This window comes from Phyllobates terribilis, unplaced genomic scaffold, assembly GCF_046119375.1.
Source record: "Phyllobates terribilis strain yellow unplaced genomic scaffold, ASM4611937v1 Scaffold_9__5_contigs__length_417890890, whole genome shotgun sequence".
Classification (NCBI taxonomy): Eukaryota; Metazoa; Chordata; class Amphibia; order Anura; family Dendrobatidae; genus Phyllobates; species Phyllobates terribilis.
Genome location: NW_027362769.1, coordinates 308,124,829 through 308,147,723, shown reverse-complemented (window position 1 = coordinate 308,147,723; position 22,895 = coordinate 308,124,829). Strand labels below are relative to the sequence as shown.

Sequence of the window (22,895 nt, the reverse complement as noted above, 5' to 3'; positions counted from 1 at the left end):
CAGACCAAAACAACCCTTTCGTTCCTAAAACACAACGAATTAGCATTTTGCACAGCAACCTTGATGCTCTTCTGTATCCGCTATTCTTTCCAAGCGGTGATCAAGGGTGGCATGAAAACCTACACCAGCAAGGAACTTCAAGAAGAATTACACAACTACAGTACTACAGTTTTCTTCTGTCTGTCCGAAATTACTTCAATCCTATTTTAAACGGTGGGAAACTGACACAACAGTACTTAGTCGACGCATACGTTAAAACTGAAGCTAATCGGCTCAATTTCATAAGAATGAACCAAAAACAACGTAAAGTTGAAGACTACTGCGTTCTTCAAGAACATTTGCAAAAAAACAATCCATTCAAGAAGGAATTCCAATTGGAAAAACAGTAATTCTCCCGTCGTCGTTTGAAGGTAGCCCCCGCAACATGCAACAGCGTTATCAAGATGCAATGGCAATAGTAACAAAGTATGGAAGACCTGACATTTTTTTAACAATGACCTGTAATCCTAAATGGCCGGAAATTACCGAAAATCTACAACCCTAGCAGCAAGTTGAACACAGGCCGGTCTTAGTTGCACGCGTATTTCGACTAAAACTCAGCAGCCTTTTTAAAGACATCAAAAATGGGCTTTTTGGAACAGTCGTAGCAATGGTACACGTCAGAGTTTCAGAAACGAGGTCTCCCACATGTTAATACTTATTATTTTAGACGCGGATTCCAAGTTTCGCACGGAGGACGAAATTGACAACATAGTGTGGGCTGAAATTCCCAACCAAGAAAAGTATCCTGAATTGTATAATATTGTAATCTGTAATATGGTTCATGGCCCATGCGGTGTAGCAAATCCAAAAAGTCCATGCATGGAAAACGGAAAGTGTACAAAAGGGTTTCCAAAGCAGTTGAAACAGCACACTGTTAAAGATTTGGATGGCTACCCAGCCTACCGGCGACTACTGATTGATAACATTGTACACAACAAAAAGATTATAAATAACTCATGGATAGTTCCATACAACCCGTACTTATTAAAACGCTACAACTGTCACATCAACGTTGAAATCTGCACTTCAATAAAAAGTGTAAAATATCTTTTCAAGTACATCTACAAGGGGCATGACAAAGCTAACATAGAAATATAACAGAAGACGGTCAATCACGATGAATCATCACGTTTTGTTGACTCAAGATATGTCAGTGCTCCAGAAGCTGCTTGGAGAATATTTGCGTTTCCAATGCATTCACAGTCCCATGCCATACGTTTAGCTATTCATTTACCAAATCAACAGTAGCTTTATTTCTTTGAAAATGCTCAAGTCAAAGATGTCTCAAAAACTTTAAAGCACAACGTCAACATTAATGGAATGGTTTTTGCTGAACCAACGTGACGAAAACGCAAGGCAGTATTTGTATCGAGAGATTCCAGAGCATTACGTTTGGAATAAAACTTGGAAGCCAAGACAACGAGGAGTTAGCAGAATAATTGGACGCATGTATACTGTTAGTGTCAAGGATCAAGAAAGATATTGCCTTCGGCTGTTACTACTGCATGTCAAAGGAGCTAGAAGTTACGAAGATTTGAAAACAGTTAATGGAGTATTGCACGATACATTTAAAGCTGCAGCTTTGGCTTTAGGACTTCTATTGGATGATACTGTGTGGACACTTACTTTAGAAGACGCAGTTACCCTACATATGCCTAAGAAACTTCGCGAATTGTTTGCCTACATTTGTGTCTTTGGACCGCCTACCAATCCGGCTCAACTTTGGACAAATTTCAAAGAACATAAAATTGAAGCTTACTGCTTATGTCTTCACAACAAAACTGGAAATTGTCAAAATTGCGAATCTTATGCCATGCAAGATGTCCAAAATGTCCTACTACAGCATGGAAAAACGTTTTCAGACTTTAATTTGCCACAGCCTGCAAGTCAAGTTCCACAAATTCCAGAGTATGACGAAGCTTATGAATTATTGCTGGCAGCAGAGAAGAAAAACTCCTTAAATCAACAACAACGGATTGAATATGACACTATTGTGAACGCTGTAGAAAACCAAGCCGATCCAACGCCAAAATGTTTCTTTATTGACGGTCCTGGAGGCAGCGGTAAAACATATCTCTATGAAGTTTTAATGCATCACGTTAGAGAGTTGGGAAAAGTCGTATTGCCATCGGCTACAACAGTTATTGCAGCAAACCTTTTACGAGGAGGTAGCACTATGCATTCACTCTTTGGGATACCAGTTCCAGTCAATGAAATCTCCGTTACCAGAATCAAACAAGACACATTTGCAGGAAAACAGTTAAACAATGCAAATCTTTTGATACTTGATGAGTGCACCATGGAACCCCAATATGCTTTGAGCTTAATTGACAGACTTCTGCGTGAAGTTATGACTACAAATGTTGCAGAAAAAAATGAAATTCCTTTTGGAGGTAAAGTTTTTGTCCTTGGCGGAGATTTTAGGCAATGCCTTCCAGTTGTACCAAATGGAACAAGAACAAATATCGAGTCCACCTTAAAAATGTCTGACCTTTGGAAACAGTTTAATCAACTCCAGCTAATTAACAACATGCGATCTTCTGACCCAGAGTACAGCAACTGGCTTCTTAAACTTAGTAATGGTGAACTTAGCAATGAATATAACCTTGGAGAAGACATTATTGAAATACCAGAAGACATGTTGTGCACTGACTGCATCGTAAGTGATGTTTTTGGACAACGTGTTGAAATTGATGTGAACGAACAAAGCAGTGTTGAGAGGGCCTCTTCCTATGCAATTCTCTGTCCCAAGAACGATGACGTAGCTCTGCTAAATTCCCGTGTGATGGATAGAATGCCTGGAGAGTATAAATTGTACAAAAGTGATGATTCGGTGGATGTAGACAATGAAGATGAACGAGAGCATTATCCAGTTGAATTTTTAAATAGTGTTACGCCATTAGGAATGCCATCCCACAGACTACAACTTAAAGTTGGAGCAATCGTAATGTTGCTGCGGAATCTAAATACAAGAAATGGTCTATGTAATGGAACTCGCCTTATTGTTACTGGACTCCATTCGCACATAATTCAATCAAGAGTGATCACTGGATCTGCAAAAGGAGACGAAGTGTTCATTCCACGCATTGATTTATGTCCTTCAGACACCGGTCTTCCATTTAGGCTTCGACGTCGACAGTTTCCAGTAAAACCAGCATTTGCCATGACAATAAACAAGTCACAAGGTCAAACTCTACACCGTGTTGGCATATATTTACCGGAGCCTGTTTTTGGTCATGGACAACTCTATGTTGCATTTTCAAGAGTTAAAATGAGATCCAATGTCAAGGTGCAAGTTTTGGATACCCATTTACAAGGAAAGTTGCTTATAGATAGTCCAAAAGTATTCACCAAAAATGTCGTGTACAAAAATATTTTAGGTTGATATTGTTAAGAAATATATTCTAGGGTCATACTTCTTTTGTCCGATGATTTATTTTAAAATATAGTTAGATATTCATGGAATAGTTTATATATTTCGATCATCTGTTTAATAATTTTGTTCAGTTGTATTAAGTTCTATAAGCAATAATATGTAATAAGAAAGTATTATTTTACACAGAAAATTCTGTGTATTCATTGTATTATTCTTAAATCTTCATAGCGGCATCTGCAGCATGTGCTACTAAACTGAATTCAGATTTGTGCCTCTCTACGCACTTAGTCCCGGCGTGGAAAGGAGCGAATCTACGGACAGCAGCAACTCAGGGCAGTATCTGAGAGCGCGTGCTGTGCCTCCGATCCTGCCAGGAGCTGCTGTACACAGGACAGACAGCGCTGGAGCAGAGAAAAGGAAACAAGGTGAGTATTAGGGTTTAGTTTTTTAACTGTGCGGGGGGAATGGGGAAATGAGTAGGTCATACAAAACCAGGATGAGACGGCCATACAAGCCAGGATGAGGAAGCCGTACAATCCAAGATAAGGGAGCCATACAAACCAGGATTAGGGGAATGACGGAGCCATACAAACCACAATTACAGAATAAGGGACCATACATACCAGCATATGGAAATTGAACAGTAGGTGCTGCATTTCCCACCCTAGGCTTATACTCAAGTCAATAAATTGTCCCTTTTTTTTTGTTCAGAAATTATGGGTCTCGGCTTCTACTCGGGTCACCGCACACAGGCAGCATGTATCCTCGGCTGCAGCTGGCTCTTGCTTCCACTTATGTGATGACTATTTGCAGCTGCAGCCAAGCAGTCTCCTGTTTCGCGTTCCACGGTGAGTGATGGACTGTGGCCGGGGTTATCCCCCATGCCGTCACACCCGGCATTCACCGCACCAGCATTCATTGACAGACCGCGCTGTGGATGCTGGATGTGACATGATGAGAGATAACCCCGCCCACAGCCCGTCATTCACTGTGGTACATGGAACAGAAGACCCCCGGCTGCAGCGGCAAATAGTCGTGATGTAAACGGAAGCAAGAGCCGGCTACAGGCGGGAGAATTACGTGCTGGCTGTGCGTCGCCTGCGATGTTGTCACAAGCAGTATTGATAACATGACGTAATGACTAAATTCATTAGGGGCCCTGGGGGGATACATTGTGAGGTTAATTTAAAGTAGTGCACAACCCATTTAAACACTGCTTCTGTTAGAACCTTGCTCTTAGTTTTTTTTCCTTTGCTGGTCACATGACCTTGTTGGCCTATTTAATCCTGCTCCGCCCTTCTGGCTTTGCTGGACTTCATTGTATATCTACTTTCTAGCTAGCCTGTGCTCTGTGTCTTGCTCTGTTAGTTTGCTTGGTCTACTGACCTCTATGTTCTATATATTTTGTTTGTTCGTCTGTCTGCTACTATTTCTGTTAGGAGGTGTCCCATATTCCTCCCAGTCCTTAGTACTTGTAGGGATTCCTTCCTCACATCTATAGGTCTCCGTACAGACTAGCTTAGGACTTTAGCAGGTCTGATCGCAGGATCAGGTTCCCTGTTACATCGTAGGGATTAAGCTGAGTTCTATCGTAGGGACAGATCTCCTCTCTTTCCTTAGCTCTGGTAGCAGAACATAACAGTAAGTCCAGCCAGCAAATTCTCTAAGGAAAGATTTTTTCTGTTCCATCATGGTGTCGGTTCAGGATTTGGTTCATCGCCTGCAGGGACTCTCTCTGGAGGTGGCCGAGCTCCGTCAGCACGTGAGTAACTGTCCTGGAGCACATTTCTTGGAGCCTAAGGTATGTTTGCCGGATTTATTTTTTGGTGAACACCGAGAATTTTTTTCATTCAAAAATGCTTGCTTATTGTATTTTCGTTTGAGACCTAAGTCCTCTGGGGATGAATCCCAGCGCGTAGGGTTCATAATGTCACTTTTGCGCAAAGAGCCTCAGGAGTGGGCCTTTTCTTTGCAACCTAGTGATACATGCTTCAGATCAGTGGATAGTTTTTTTTCTGCTTTGGGACTATTATATGATGATCCTGACCGTGTCGCATCAGCTGAGACTGAGTTGAGACGTTTAAAACAAGGATCAGGTAATGTGGAAAAATATTGTACTCATTTCCGTCGTTGGTCTACTCAAACAGGGTGGAACGATTCTGCTCTGAAAAGTCTATTTCTTGCTGGGCTCAGTGAAAGGGTTAAAGACCTGCTAATTGCTTATCCTACACCTGAAGATTTGCAACAGGCTATGCAATTAGCTATACGGGTGGATAGAAGACTGCGTGCAAGGGTTAATGAGAGCAAATCCTCTGCTATGTCAGTTTCTGGTTATGAGAATGTGTGTACTAACAGTGGTGAACCGATGGAGATTGGATCGGTGGCACCTCGCTCTCAAGAAAAAGACCGTCGATTTTTTGAAGGCTTGTGTTTCTATTGCGGAAAATCTGGTCATTTGATTAAAGGCTGTGAGCTTCGTATGAAGAAAGAAAAAAAAATGGTCAGTCATGCCCGTATTGCCTGTTTAAATTCCAAGGGTGTATTTTTAGCTGCTTCCACGATTGCTCAGGAAAAATTAATGGAATTTCGGGTGTTTGTCGATTGTGGGTCTACTCTGAATGTTATTGATGGGGGATTCGTGGAAAGACTCAATTTAAAACCTGAACCTTTATCATCCCCCATTGCTGTGGTTTCTGTGGATGGTTCCCCTTTGAAGAATATTACTCTCAAGGTCTGTGAATTTCCTCTCACTATTAATGGTGTTCACCATGAGAAATTGGATTTGGTAGTGTTGAATAACTTGCCTTCTCCAGTAATATTGGGATTGCCCTGGTTAAAATTTCACAATCCTGTACTGGATTGGTCTACCAGTGAAATTAAATCCTGGAGCCATAAATTTTATGACAAGTGTTGTAATGGGCGTATTGCAGCTTTGGATAGGGGAGAATTGCCTGTTCCTATTCAGGATTTTTGGAGAGTTTTTTCTGAGAAGGAATCGCAGGTTTTGCCTCCCCATAGAGACTATGATTGTTCTATTGAATTTGTCCCTGGAGCGACTCTTCCTAAAAGTCGTTTATTTAACCTTACTATTCCTGAGAGGAAGGCTTTGGAGGAATACATACAGACAAGTTTAGCCGCCGGTCACATTAGGCCCTCTAAGTCTCCTGTGGCGGTTGGATTTTTTTTTGTAAAAAAAAAGGACGGCGGTTTACGTCCTTGTCTGGATTTTCGTGAGATTAACAAAATTACTGTACGCAATCCTTACCCACTGCCATTGATTCCTGATCTGTTTAACCAGTTAATGGGGGCCAAGTGGTTCTCTAAAATTGACCTTAAGGGGGCATACAATCTGTTGCGCATGAAGGAGGGTGACGAATGGAAGACTGCTTTTAACACTCCTGTGGGTCATTTTGAGAATCTGGTTATGCCTTTTGGTCTTACTAATGCTCCTGCATTTTTTCAGAATCTGATTAATGACATCCTTAGACCTTTGATCGGCAAAAATGTGGTTGTGTATTTGGATGACATTTTGATTTATTCGCCGGATCTGGAGTCTCATTGGCGGAGCGTGCGTGAGGTATTACAGTTATTAATGGACAATTCGCTTTTTGCTAAGCTGGAGAAATGTGAGTTCGCTGTACAGAGAATTAGTTTTTTGGGCTACATTATCTCCAGCAAAGGTTTTGAGATGGATCCGGTTAAGGTTCAGGCTGTGCAGGAATGGCCTAGGCCTATTGGTTTGAAATCGATACAGAGGTTTTTGGGTTTCGCCAATTACTATAGAAAATTCATAAAAAATTTTTCTAGTATTGTCAAACCTCTGACTGATCTCACCAGGAAAGGTGCTGATGCGGTTCAGTGGTCTTCTGAGGCCATTGAAGCTTTTGTGCATCTCAAGGAGAGGTTCACCTCTGCTCCCATCCTTATGCAGCCTGATGTTACTAGGCCGTTTTTGGTTGAGGTTGATGCTTCCTCTGTGGGGGTTGGCGCAGTATTGTCTCAGGATAACGGGGATGGATTACATCCCTGTGCCTTTTTTTCAAAAAAATTTTCGGAGACTGAACTGAATTACGATATTGGTAATCGGGAATTATTGGCTATTAAACTCGCATTTGAACACTGGCGCCACTTCTTGGAAGGTGCGGAATTTCCCGTTCAGGTTCTTACGGATCATAAAAATCTGATATATCTTGATGCTGCCAAGCGCCTGAATGCCCGTCAGGCTAGGTGGGCACTGTTTTTCTCGCGGTTTAATTTCTCCGTTACTTACATCCCTGGTACTAAGAATGTTAAGGCGGATGCCTTGTCTCGCAGTTTTTCTCCCATAGTCGGTGCTGAGAAAGAGGAGAACATTTTACAAGAAGGTGTTGTGATAGCTGCTTTGGACTCCGTTTTGGAAAATGAGATTCTTAAAGCACAGGAGAATGCCCCTTCTAACACTCCTCATGGGAGGTTGTTTGTGCCTGGGACCTTTAGGAGAGATTTGTTTGTTGAGTGTCACGAATCTCGGTTGGCAGGTCATCCCGGAATCTCTGAGACCAAGAGACTGGTGGGTCGCAGTTTTTGGTGGCCTGGATGGCAGAAGGAAGTCATTAAGTGGGTGCGTCAATGTACTATATGTGCTAGATCTAAGTCCTCACATACTCCTGCTGCGGGGTTGCTTTGTCCTTTGGAGGTTCCCAGTGCTCCTTGGACACATTTGGCTATGGACTTTATAACTGACCTTCCCCCCTCTGAGGGTTTTACTGTCATCTGGGTGGTCGTGGACCGTTTTAGCAAGATGTGTCACTTGGTTCCTTTCGTCAAACTGCCCTGCGCTAAAACTCTCGCTAAGGCCTTTGTCAAGGAAATTGTCAGACTTCATGGCGTTCCTACTGACATTGTTTCTGATAGGGGTCCTCAGTTCGTGGCTCGTTTTTGGCGTGCCTTTTGTGATAGGTTGGGAGTTCATTTGTCGTTCTCGTCCGGATATCATCCTGAATCTAATGGCCAGACAGAAAGGAAAAACCAGGATGTTGAGCAGTTCTTGCGTTGTTTTGTGGCAGACAATCAAGAGGGGTGGTCTGAGTTTCTGCCACTTGCTGAATTTGCTCTGAACAATCATACATCTTCTTCTGCTGGTTGTTCGCCTTTTTTTTGTTGTTCTGGGAGACATCCGTCGTTTGGGTCGTTCTCCAAGTTGGGATCTGCCGTGCCTGAGGAGGAGAATTTTTCCGGTGATTTGGAGAGAGTTTGGACGGATGTGCGTGGTAATCTTCAGGAGGCCAACAGAAAATCTAAAGACTACTTTGATAGGAAACGACAGGAGGTTTTGTTCGCTGTTGGTGACATGGTTTGGTTGTCCTCTAGGAATCTGCGGTTGAGGATTCCTTCAAAGAAATTGGGTCCCAAGTTTGTAGGGCCCTTTAAGGTGCTTCAGGTTGTCAACCAATCTGCTGTTAGGTTGGAGGTTCCTACCTCCTGGAGAATTAATCCGGTATTTCATGTCTCTCTGTTGAAAAAAGCTGTTGTTTCGGATTGTGACGCCTCTGCCTCTGTTCCTCCGGTGGTGGAGGACGGGGAATATGAAATTTCTCGCATCCTTAACTCTAGACGGTATAGAGGTAGTTTGCAGTATCTTGTGGCCTGGAAAGGTTTCGGTCCCGAGGATAACTCTTGGGTGAGGTCGGATGATGTTTCCGCGTCCAGACTTATCAGAGCGTTTCACAGGAGATTTCCTGATAAGCCTGGTCCTAGGGGATCCGGAGGATCCTCTTAGAAGGGGGGGTACTGTTAGAACCTTGCTCTTAGTTTTTTTTCCTTTGCTGGTCACATGACCTTGTTGGCCTATTTAATCCTGCTCCGCCCTTCTGGCTTTGCTGGACTTCATTGTATATCTACTTTCTAGCTAGCCTGTGCTCTGTGTCTTGCTCTGTTAGTTTGCTTGGTCTACTGACCTCTATGTTCTATATATTTTGTTTGTTCGTCTGTCTGCTACTATTTCTGTTAGGAGGTGTCCCATATTCCTCCCAGTCCTTAGTACTTGTAGGGATTCCTTCCTCACATCTATAGGTCTCCGTACAGACTAGCTTAGGACTTTAGCAGGTCTGATCGCAGGATCAGGTTCCCTGTTACATCGTAGGGATTAAGCTGAGTTCTATCGTAGGGACAGATCTCCTCTCTTTCCTTAGCTCTGGTAGCAGAACATAACAGCTTCGCTGCTTAGTCGCGCCCGGTCGGCCGCATACATATTCTAGAATACCCGATACATTAGAATCGGGCCACCATTTAGTTTGCTTTATAAATGCAAAGGGAAGCAATATTCAAAATCAGGAGTGGGGAACCCCTGACCCGCAGGCCATTTGCGGCCCACGGTGTCTTTTCCTGCGGATCCTGGGCAGATTCTCTTGGACCGCAGTGCTCGGGTCGGCGGCCGCATTTTGCCTGCTGTGTAACTGTTTTTGAGACTGCGGGCACGCGCACGCAGCGTTCAGTACAGAACTCAGTAACGTTTGCACTGCAATCACGGGCATACCTTGGAGTCAGCTCTCCAGCCTCACCACCAACAAAGACGACAGCAGCGGCAGCACCTGCCCGTCCTGTGAGGTCGATATGCCGCCAGTCCTTCCTGTGATGTCTACATAGGCATGTAAAAGTTTGGGCACCCCTGGTCAAAATTACTGTTATTGTGAACAGTTAAGCAAGTTGAAGATGAAATGGAAATGATTTCTAAAAGGGCTAAAATTAAAGATGGCATATTTCCTTTGTATTTTAGGAAAAAAACTAATATATATTGTCATTTTTACATTTTAAAAATGACAAAAAGGAATATGGGCCGATGCAAAAGTTTGACACCCTTGAGTGTGCTCAGATAACTTTGACCAATGTTTCAGACCTTAATTAGCCTGTTACGGTTATGGCTTATTCACTATCATCGTTAGGAAAGGCCAGGTGATGCAAATTTCACAGCTTTATAAAAGCTCAGCCTCAAAACAAGATTGAGATCACAAGGATCAAGTGGTGGCTGATATGGCGGCCCAGAATGCACCACTCCCTGGAGAAGTCTTGATCTGCGGCTTAGATGCCAGATCTCTCTGAAATAAAATAGCCAAGGAGGACACCCTACACCTGGGAAAGATAATCCCCTCTGCCTTGATTCTCTTGAGAAGACTGGGTAGCAGGAGCAAAGGTGGAAACAGGTACAGGAGAATGAGCTGATATCAAGGAATTGCCAATGTGGGGGATCCCACCTCTGTGACTCTTAGCGATTTAGAAATGAAACAAGACTATCCTTCATCTCTCTTAAGTTCACCACCTGCTAGGTGTCCAAATCTGAATCTAAGCTGGAACTAGGGTGTGACCACTGTGGGGGGGAACACCTCCTGAGAGGGAAAAAGAGACTGATCATCTTCCTAGGGAAACAGACAGTAACTCTGTGATTGACCAAGAGGTGTGGAGTAGCTGGAGGGTCTGAACTCACTCACAGTAGTGGTCAGAGTCCAAGGGGCGGTAGAGACCTTAGGCAATCATTTCACAACTGTAACCAGGGTCTGGGAAATAATGGCCAACTCTGCTACCGACTGAGTCAAAGCCAGGGTCTACACGGGGGGGGGTGCAACATTCTTCTCAAGTGCCATGGGGGTTCACAGAGTGAGTAATGGCAGAGGGTACAGGCAGTGGAATACGCTACGGATTGACCAGAGAAAAATTTGCTTTACCGGAGACATAAGTATAATAGCTAACAAGGGCAGGCTGAGCCAACAAGTGTGCACGGTTTTATCTGGGTTCCAACACTGTGAGAGACAGAGAAGAAAAAGGGAAACCTAGGAGAAGTGACTGGTACAGAAGCGAGGGAGATCCGCTGCGGCACCAGTAGTAAAGGGTCCCCCTCAGCCACATATTGCCTACCTAGTCTACGCATCCATTGAAAAGTGAGGATGCTGTGAGACCAAAAGAGGATGGTGACTGCGGGCGATAGGACTGTGACCACATATGGTGCTGGTGCATAGGAAAAGGAGCGACGGCCAGAGCCGGTCCCACAGTAGTGATTAAATAACAAAAAATAATGGCACCACCCAGGCTACAAGAAACGGAAGAGGAAGGGTCTGTGGTGGTCAGGGAAATTCGCCCTCTACGATTGGCTGGTGGGTGGGACGGGCTTTACGGGGCATGGGCACAAAGACCCCACCAACTAGTTGGGAGGATGGGGCCGTGCAGATATGCGTGCACACCCACCAATTAGCTGAACGCCAGGGCACAAGGGCCATAACCTGGCCAAGGGTGGGCACATGGCCGCGAAGCCAGAGGCGCTTGCACACAGACCACGAAGAGCAGCCGGATGCACACCAATGAAGGAGATTGGCTGGTGTGCGCATGAATATCGGTCCCGAAACCTGACTGGCGAACAAGCACTCCATGGCACGCAAAGCAGACCGACGTGCAAAGCTTATTTTTCCTCTTTAAGGAAAAAAACAAATAAAGCAAAAGTGTGCACCCAAAAAAGAAAGAAGAGACCTAGCCTAACTTACTAAGACTGAGACCGGTTTGAGAATCCAGCTTATGTCTGCCGACAGTTGACACTAAAGTGAACAGTGGAGTGCTGGTGCTAGCAGGCGAGGTATTGTCTGCTAGGGATGAGCCAGCTTTTTTTGTTTGTTAAGATGTTTTGTCAGTGTCAGCTTCCAGATGGCAGCAGATTAGCTCATGCAGCCCATGTGCTACAAACAAAATCAACAAAATCATGGTATCAAACCCTGCATCAAGCTACTTTCAGATGCAGTAGCAAAAACATGTTGACAGATTTCATTTACATTTTTTTTATATTACAGGTTTTATGACATGTCTGCAAACCGAGATCTTGAAAATTTTGAGAAACAGAACGAAATTTTAATTATTCAAAAGTAATCTTAATTACTGAAACTAAAATACCTCTTTAATTGCCGATGGATACAATAAAAAATGTTGATGTTGCAATTAGTTTATATGTTGCTATATTTTACCTTATACAATATTATGAGTGTTCATATGCACAAATTATAAACAGATTATTGCAAGAATTTACAATACATATTGTGCATCTAAAATATGTTTTCATGACCATCAAGAGGATTTTTGTAACAAAAAAGTATACTAAGGGTGAGTTCTCACGTTCAGTATTTGCTGCTGTTTTGATGCTGAGCTTTATGCAGTGTCAAAACCACAGCAGCCAGATGTTACAGCATAGTGGATGGGATTTCTATAAATCCCATGTCCACTATACATCTCTGTGCACCTGCGGATCACCTGCAGAAACTGACATGCTGTGCGACTTTCAGATACACAGCATGCCGATTTCTCTTGCGTGACCGCATGCAGATTTTCCCCATAGACTTGCATCAATGAAGAAAATCCACATGTAGAAAAAAAATGTGTCCACTAATTTGCATAATTAATGAAAAAGTAGTGAGAAGGTTCTGCAGCCTCAGGGCCACAGCGGGTCTTGAATGTGGAAACGTAACCTTATAGATATAATACTAATGTGTTACCTGTTGACTTTGTCCAAATGTTCTGCAAGAATAAAAGGTTCATCCTTACTGGCCTTACTCTAGGCAAAAAAAAAACAAAACACAGATATAACATGAAATTGTAAGATTTTTTTATTTGTTTTCTAAATGTAAGACTTACTAAAATAACATCAATAAATCCTATTAGTCCCCAATCAGTCAAAACTCAGCTCATGTCTTAAACTGCTCTGGAACTGCTATGTGATTATATGGTCAACAAAGCTCGCATTTCAATTTTACTAAATTGTATCCTAATTTAACTAAAAGATCTAAAAGCAAAAAAAAAAAAAAAATAATAATAATATATTTATGTCTTACATTTTAGCACATTTTGAAATCAGTTCTGTTTAATGCCTTCTATATCCTTTCTCCAATACACACTGTAGACTTTTTCACTCACTGATGCAGGGTTGTAATTTATAATTTACATTAAAGATGGGTCACCCTCTACTTGAACAGCTCCTTCTTAATGATAACCAATCTGGACCTGTCCTTTTTATTTGATAAAAGAGTGGGCAGCCACAGACAGGTGATTTTCTGAAGGTTAGTGTCAAAATTGCTCATAAGTGATATTAATGCCCCACCAAAAGGGCTTGACTTTCTACTAAAGACAAGCCCAAAGTTCCAAGTTGTGGGATCCAGGCATGCAGAAAGGGAACTCATGATCCTTCATAGACCCTCTCGCAGTGAACAAGCCCCTCTCTCTCTTTTCACTCACCCGGCACTGCCATGTATTTTATTAAGCTGTTGCCAAATAGTATTATTATATCTTTGACAGATTGGTAACAGCTTAGTGATGCAGAGGGCAGCACTGGATTAGTTGAAAGAACGAGATCTTGCTCTTTCACTGCCGGAGGGGTGTGGAGAGTTGTTGGATCCCATAACCTGGTAATTTAGTAGAAAATCAGACCCTTTTAAGGGGCATCAGGCGCACTTATGAGCACTTATGACAACACTAAATTATATTTAATCAAATCCCTAGTCTGAGGGCTGCTTACTCTTTAATTGAATAAAGGGGGCAGCTACAGAATGGTGATAGGTACTGTTTAAATATTTAATCCAGCCCCCACTCTCACCACAAAAACGCTCTGATAATAATGTTCCGCACATTGTTGGAACAGCGCTGGTTATTCCAGAGCTTGTGTGACATTGTTATGCCATGTGAGCGCTGCAGCCACCCAGCAATCATTAATGAGCTGCTTTGCTCACAACTCCCTAGGACGAACTTTGGACATCCCAGTGAAGTGTGAGAGCTGCAGCCCATTAGCAGCTGCAGACTGTTTTCCATGTGACCGCTGCAGCCAATGCCACACGAGTGTAGAGAGACACAGACGTCGACATGGTTGGTGTGGGAGGTATCGTTTTTTTTATTTTACACTAAGGAATACACAATTTATGAAGTGGGTGTCCGAGTAGTGGACAAAACGTTTTTTAAACTAATCTACCTTTCTATCTGGTTATATTACTAATCACCAAATCAACTATAACCAGGTACCTCTTTGTGGTAAGCATCAAGTATGTCAGTGATATCTTCTTTGGATGGACTTTTCAATGTTAAAAGGTCCTTTTCTAAGGAAGGGATCTATAAAAGGATATTTAGAGGCTAAATAGATAGAAGCAACAAAAGATGTGTGCAAATAAATAAAGTCTGAATATGTAAACAATATATATTTCTACTTGTAATCTATACAGCATTATTATCTCGTGGGTATAGGATCTTAGGCGAAGTATCAATTGATCATTGATTAAGATATAAAAGTATAGAAATGAATAGATTTTACTTCAAGCCTCTTCCTACAAGCAGAAGTAAGACAATTAAACCGTCTGCAAAAACTTTAGGAGATTTATTACTCCAAAAAATGGAAAGAAGAATAAATTCCCTTTATGTTATACAACAAGGCATACATTGCATATAATCTACCTTTAGAAAGTGTTATCAAATACTACAACAGAAATACACTAACTGTAAACATTTTAAGAGCAATTTAAAGGGGTATTCCCATCTTCAAGATCCTATCCCAACCTGTAGTAGGTGTAATAATAATACTATTAGCAAATACCTCCAATTAGAAATGCAGAATAGTACTTCTGATTTTCTATGTCGCTTACCCCATATGCAGGGCAATGCAGTAGCTTAGGTATCCATGGTTATGACCACTATAACTAACGGTCACTATGAGTGGTCGTAACCATGATTACCTAAGCTACTGCAATGCTCTGCACATGGGGTAAGAGACAAAGTGAATCAGAAGAACTAAATTATATTTCTAATTGGAGGCATTTATTATTACTTATTACACCCAATACATATTGGGATAGGATCTTGGAGATGGGAATATCCATTTAACACTACATTTTTGAAGTTGGTAAAAAAAATTAGCTGTTTGCTGCTTTTTTTTTTTGCTGTGCTCTTACATACTCCATAAACACAGCAAAAAAAGCAGCAAAAACTCAGAAAAAACGGCATTTTGAATGCAGTGTTTTTACTCCCAAGAAAGCAGGTTTTGGCTTCAGAAAAAAAGCACTGCAAAAAGGCGGCTTGTGAACATAACTTTAGTCTGGATTACCATTGTGTATCAAATATGCAACAATGCGCTCTGCTGATGACTTCTCAATTGTGCAAACCAGAAAAATGATTAAATAAGTCTTCTTCAATACCAGCGGACTATAGTGGACAATCATATAGTGTCTTAGGGCACTTCTGATTATGTCTTTTTTTCTTTGTGTGCATCACATCTCTGTCACATTGCTCTGGCTCTCAATCATGTAACTAAAATGAAAGGGAAATAAAAGCCCACCTATATGGATTACTCTAGGCCTCCGTTACATGACAAAGCTATAATAGAAGACCCTGCTAGTAGGGCAGTAGATTCGCAAGAGGATTAATCTTCTGCTTCAGCTACGCTTAGACCCAAATCTTTGCTAGCACAGCTAAGAAACTAAAACAGTACTCAAGGTTGCAGGGCTCATTACTTTCAGCCTCTCCAGATCTCTCACACCCACTGGTTGATGTGCAATGGCGTTAGGGTACTATACCGATCACGTAAGCTCTCCATAAGTGACTGCTAGTATAGATCAAAAGTTCTCTGCATCCTGATGGCTAACGACACCTGTCAATCCATGTTGATAAATAAAGTAGATTATTTCATAAAGTAGAAGGCCGGATTGTCTTATTCTAGTTAAGAACTATACCTTATACAAATCTGTAAAAGTCAAGCTTTACTGTGGAATGAATCTCAAACAAGTTTGTGCTGTATTGTTAAATTATGTTTAATGTTGGATTACGTAAAAAAACTTTGATAACACCTTTAAAAAAAATAAAGTTCTTATCACAGTCATTACTCACAAGACTGAGAGCGTTGGCAGTAACCAAGCCCTGGTACTTTGACTGGCAGCTGGCTTTGCGCTGATGCCCTGCTGAGCAAGCTGACAGTCAAAGTGTTGAAGTGAAGGTACACCTGCCTCTATCAAATGCTGTGAGCAGTGACTGTAGCCACAATGGCACCCTAATGACTGAAAGTGGGTGGCTCCTGAGAGGAATAAAGTTAATTTTCTCCTGGGTGCCGCACTTTCATTACAGTGGACATGCACTTTCATAACGTTATTAACCTAAGATTAACCTTAAATATGATAAATTCCCTTTAATGTTTAAATAATAAAGTAAAAATTTTAATGAAGAAAATATCATTATAATTTGGAAAGAAAATATAAATCTCACCTTTTGTGAATGAATGAAATGAGTAGCAATTCCAGCATGGTGCACGTCCCTTCCCTTTAATCTAAATCCAGTAAGGGCAATATACAGGCCAATTTTTCCTGGAAGGCGTGGTAAAAAGTAACCTCCTCCGACATCAGGGAACAGTCCTGCATTACAGAAGAGAAAAAAACTGAGATACTGAACTGCAGTATGCAGAGCAAACAAAAATGGCTGAAAAAAGCAACTATTTATAGAAACAATCTGATTTATCCTGTTGGGTAACCACGGACACCTTTCTAGCAAGAAGCTAAAATGATTCAGACTAAGATAACTGCAAAACATTTCTCAAAAGTGAGCAGTGGGTCAAATGGGGACAAATAGAAAGACGACAGTAGCATTCTTCAACTAGCAGGTTCTCTGCCCTTGTTTTCTGTTAAAGGGAATCTGTCAGCAGGATGCTGTTATTTAAACTGAGAGCAGCATAATATAGTGGGCTGATTCCGGGATGTGTTACTTGCTTAGCAGCTTGCTGTAGTTTCAATACAATCAATGTTTTATCAGCAGGAGATTGTCACTGCCGGACTAGGCGTCCTGTGCAAGTCAGTCCAGCTAATCTGTGTAACCCCGCCACCACCACTGATTTGCAGGTTGCTGACAATGCACAGTGTACACAGGAAGCTACCAAACAGGGGTGTGGGCGGAGTCATACACAGCTAGAGCACTGCTACATTCACAGCAGAGAAAGCAGGTATTCTATTAAACTGCACCAAGCCGTCCATTAAGTGACACACCACACAGTTTGTTTATTTTCGCAGGCAGAGTCCCAGAGCTCAGTGATTGGCTGCAGCAATGTCAATATGACATCAATGCTGCAAATAATAAACAGAAATAACCTATACATAGAACTGGAGCAAAGGCCAGAGTAGTGCTAAAAAGTTTGATTTTATTAGACACAATAATTTAAAAATATAAAGACTTGACAATTTAAAAGGAGAATTGCAGACAAAAAGGCTAGCCAAACAAGTGTTTGTTCACTGATTCAAATCCAATCCGTATAAATAATTAAAGAATAGGGAACTATATACTGTACACATAGACAGGGAAACGCCATTTGTCTATATATCGTGACCCAAAATCCTGGGCACTGATATAATAGAGCCAAAAACAATAAATTCAATTGTGGAATACTCCCACAAAAAAATAAATGAATAATACATGTAAATTAGTGCACACGGAATGATCAAATTAGAGCGGTAAGTATGATCTCTAATAACATGTAGTACCTAAGTAGAAATCGGTATGGTAGGACAATGAACAAACAAAAGGATGGAGATATATAAATGCAAATACATGCCCTGTTTGTGCTGCCACAGGAACCCCTGACGCGCATTTCGCTGTGCGCTTCCACGGAGAGGTGCTGGTAAGGATGTCTGGCCACTACTCTGGCTTTTGCTCCAGTTCTATGTATCTGTTCTTATTGCTTTGGGAGTGCCTATAATGTCTTGGTCTATTTAGGTGTAATTAATAAACAGAGACCGGACAGTGACAGGTAGCTAGTTCTAAGTGCAGAGAGGGTAAGTAATACTCGGTTTATTTTTTTATGACTATTGCAGCTTATAGAAGAAAGCTTTCTAAAGAGGGGCAACATATTCATCTGACCGCTCTTCCACAAAATCTGATAGAAAAAGAGACACTGCTCTAAGCAACTGCGTCAGATGGCAAGTCAACCATCCAACTTCCAAACAGAGGAGGTCACCAATACAAATAAAACTTGAGTTTAACCCCTTTACAACCCAAGGTGGTTTGCACGTTAATGACCAGGCCAATTTTTACAATTCTGACCACTGTCACTTTATGAGGTAATTACTCTGGAACGCTTCAACGGATCCCCCTGATTCTGAGATTGTTTTTTCGTGACATACTGTACTTCATAATTCTGGTAAAATTTCTTTGATATCACTTGCGTTTATTTGTGAAAAAAATGGAAATTTGGCGAAAATGTTGAAAATTTTGCAATTTTCAAAATTTTAATTTTTATGCCCTTAAATCAGAGAGATATGTCACACAAAATAGTTAATAAATAACATTTCCCACATGTCTACTTTATATCAGCACAATTTTGGAACCAAAATTTTTTTTTGTTAGGGAGCTATAGGGGTTAAAAGTTGACTAGCGATTTCTCATTTTTCCAACAAAATTTACAAAACCATTTTTTTAGGGACCACATCACATTTGAAGTCACTTTGAGAGGTCTTTATGACAGAAAATACGCAAAAGTGACACCATTCTAAAAACTGCACCCCTCAAGGTGCTCAAAACCACATTCAATAAGTTTATTAACCCTTCAGGTGCTTCACAGGAATTTTGGAATGTGGAAGAAAAAAATGAACATTTAACTTTTTTCACAAAAATGTTACTTTAGACCCATTTTTTTTAATTTTCGCAGGAGTAACAGGAAAAAATGGACCCCAAAATTTGTTGTGCAAAGTGAGCACCTGAGGGTTCCAAGTGCTCACTATGCATCTAGATAGGTGCCTTGGGGGGTCTAGTTTCCAAAATGGGGTCACTTGTGGGGGTGCTCCACTATTTAGGCACATCAGGGGCTCTCCAAACGCAACATGGTGTCCGCTAACAAATTGAATGGAAAATCGGCTCAAAAAATGTGGTCACTTGTGGGGGAGCTCCACTGTTTAGGCACATCAGGGGCTCTCCAAATGCAACATGGTGTCCGCTAACAATTTGAGCTGATTTTCCATTCAATTTGTTAGCGGACACCATGTCGTGTTTGGAGAGCCCCTGAAGTGCCTAAACAGTGGAACTCCCCCACAAGTGACCCCATTTTAGAAACTATACCCCTCAAGGATTTTATTAAGGGGTATAGCGAACATTTTGAACCCAGAAGTACGACACAGAATTTGATAACATTAGGTCATCATATTGAATAAGTTGTCATTACTCTTGAGTGCAAGTGCTCGATACTTGAGCTTGCATCGGGTACTCAGGTATGCACCATGTATCAAGGGTGCTCAAGTGAAATGCTCAAGTCCCCGCCTGCATGTTTCACGGTTATTAGACACCCCCAAAAAAACATGCGGGGATCACTCGTGCATGGCAGGCAATCCCTGCAAGGTTTTTTTGGCCGCGAAGCATATGGGGCGGAGACTCGAGCACCCGCGATACTCAGTGCATACCCGAGCACCCGATGTAAACTCAAGTAGCGAGCACTTGCGCTCAACAGTAGTCGCCATATCATCCTTTTTTTTTTACATTGGAAAAAAAAAACAACCCCAACCCTAACATTAGCACAACCCCAACCCCAGCCCTAGCGTTTATTTTTTGCGCTGTTCCTCGTGCGGTATAAGTGATGAGATTACTTTATTCTTCGGGACGGTGCGATTACATTACAGCGATACCAGAATCATATCGGGTTTTTATGATTGACAGCTGTCACACACTAAAAGACACATATTTTGTAAAATCTAGTTTTTGCATCACCATATTTTAGCCGACAGAGACATGCAACGGCTTGTTTTTTGCCGGATGAATTGACGTTTTTATTGGTGCCATTTTCAGGCACGTGACATTTTTTGATCGCTTTCTATTCCTATTTTTGGGAGGCAGAATAAACAAAAACCAACAATTCAGGAATTGTGTTTTTTTACATTTTTTTATTCTGTTCCGCGTGTGGTAAAATTGATAACGCAGCTTTATTCTTCGGGTCAGTACATTTACAGCGGTACCACATTTATATAGTTTTTCTATGTTTTGGCGCTTTTACACAGTAAAAGCTATTTTATAGAAAAAATTATTTTTTTGCATCGCTTTATTCTGAGAGCTCTAACTTTTTGATTTTTCGGATGATGGAGCTGTGTGGCGGCTTGTTTTTTGCGGAATGAGATGAAGTTTTCAGCGGTACCATTTTTATTTATATTCGCCTTTTTGATCGCGTGTTATTCCATTTTTTGTTTGGCGGTATGATGATAAAGCATTGTTTTTTGCTTTGTTTTTTTTTTTTTTTACAGTGTTCACTGAAGGGGTTAACTAGTGGAACAGTTTTCTAGGTCAGGTCGTTACGGACGACCAAAAACTAGATTTTACAAAAAATGCGTCTTTTAGTGTGTGACAGCTGTCAGTCATAAAAACCCCATATGATTCTGGCATTGCTGTAATCACACCGACCCGAAGAATAAAGTCATCTAATCACTTATACCGCACAAGGAACGGCGTCAAAAATAACTCTTGGGTTAGGATTGGGCTAGGGTTAGGGCTGGGTTTGGGGCTAGGGTTGTGCTGGGGCTAGGGTTGTGCTGGGGCTAGGGTTGTGCTAGGGCTAGGGTTGTGCTAGGGCTAGGGCTGGGGTTGGGCTAGGGCTGGGGTTGGGATTTTTTTCAAAAGTAAGAAAAAAAGATGACGATATGGCGACTAGTGTTGAGAGCAAGTGCTCGCTACTTGAGTTTGCATCGGGTGCTCTGGTATGCATTGAGTATCGTGGGTATTTGAGTGACATGCTCGAGTCTCTGCCCCATATGCTTCGCGGCCAAAAAACTTTACGGGGATTGCCTGCCATGCACGAGCGATCCCCGCATGTTTTTTTTTGGGTGTCTAATAACCGTGAAACATGCGGAGCAGGAACTCGAGCATGTCACTCGAGCACACGCTGTACATGGTGCATACCTGAGTACCCGATGCAAACTCAAGTAGCGAGCACTTGCGCTCAAGAATAATGACAACTTATTCAATATGATGACCTAATGTAAACAAATTCTGTGCCGTACCTCTGGGTTCAAAATGTTCACTATACACCTTAATAAAATCCTTGAGGGGTATAGTTTCCAAAATGGGGACACTTGTGGGGGAGCTCCACTGTTTAGGCACATCACGGGCTCTCCAAACGCGACATGGTGTCCGCTAACAAATTGAATGGAAAATCGCCTCAAATTGTTAGCGGACGCCATGTTGCGTTTGGAGAGCCCCTGTGTGCCCAAACATTGGAGCTCCCCCACAAGTGACCCCATTTTGGAAACTAGACCCCCCAAGGCACCTATCTAGATGAATAGTGAACACTTGGAACCCCAGGTGCTTCACAAATTGATTCATAAAAATGAAAAAGTGTTTTTTTTTTCACTTTTTCATTATTACGAATCAATTTGTGAAGCACCTGGGGGTTCCAAGTGCTCACTATGCATCTAGAAAGGTGCCTTGGGGGGTCTAGTTTCCAAAATGGGGTCACTTGTGGGGGAGCTCCAAAGTTTGGGCACAGAGGGGCTCTCCAAACGCAATGTGGTGTCCGCTAACAATTTGAGCCGATTTTCCATTCAATTTGTTAGCGGATACCATGTTGCATTTAGAGAGTCCCTGTGTGCCCAAACATTGGAGCTCCCCCACAAGTGACCCCATTTTGGAAACTAGACCCCCCAAGGCACCTATCTAGATGCATAGTGAGCACTTGGAACGCCTAGGTGCTTCACAAATTGATTCGTAAAAATGAAAAAGTGTTTTTTTTTTCACTTTTTCATTATTACGAATCAATTTGTGAAGCACCTGGGGGTTCCAAGTGCTCACTATGCATCTAGAAAGGTGCCTTGGGGGGGTCTAGTTTCCAAAATGGGGTCACTTGTGGGGGAGCTCCAAAGTTTGGGCACAGAGGGGCTTTCCAAACGCAATGTGGTGTCCACTAACAATTTGAGCCGATTTTCCATTCAATTTGTTAGCGGATACCATGTTGCATTTAGAGAGTCCCTGTGTGCCCAAACATTGGAGCTCCCCCACAAGTGACCCCATTTTGGAAACTAGACCCCCCAAGGCACCTATCTAGATGCATAGTGAGCACTTGGAACCCCTAGGTGCTTCACAAATTGATTCGTAAAAATGAAAAAGTGTTTTTTTTTTCACTTTTTCATTATTACGAATCAATTTATGAAGCACCTGGGGGTTCCAAATGCTTACTATGCATCTAGATAGGTGCCTTGGGGGGTCTAGTTTCCAAAATGGGGTCACTTGTGGGGGAGCTCCAAAGTTTGGGCACAGAGGGGCTCTCCAAACGCAATGTGGTGTCCGCTAACAATTTGAGCCGATTTTCCATTCAATTTGTTAGCGGATACCATGTTGCATTTAGAGAGTCCCTGTGTGCCCAAACATTGGAGCTCCCCCACAAGTGACCCCATTTTGGAAACTAAACCCCCCAAGGCACCTATCTAGATGCATAGTGAGCAGTTGGAACCCCCAGGTGCTTCACAAATTGATTCGTAACAATGAAAAA

General features: G+C 42.0%; 1 protein-coding gene across 5 annotated transcripts in view; it reads right to left on the bottom strand.

Annotated features, from left to right (window-relative positions):
- HIBCH (3-hydroxyisobutyryl-CoA hydrolase) overlaps window positions 1–22,895 on the bottom strand; it is a 535,761-nt gene that overhangs the window by 131,447 nt on the left and 381,419 nt on the right. For all 5 annotated transcript variants that reach the window (XM_073647944.1, XM_073647946.1, XM_073647945.1 and 2 more), the window contains 3 exons: window positions 16,658–16,803; window positions 14,435–14,521; window positions 12,922–12,980 (listed from right to left, as the gene is read on the bottom strand). In XM_073647944.1, the coding sequence (XP_073504045.1) occupies window positions 12,922–12,980; window positions 14,435–14,521; window positions 16,658–16,803 (292 nt within the window). The remainder of the gene's footprint in view (window positions 1–12,921; window positions 12,981–14,434; window positions 14,522–16,657; window positions 16,804–22,895) is intronic.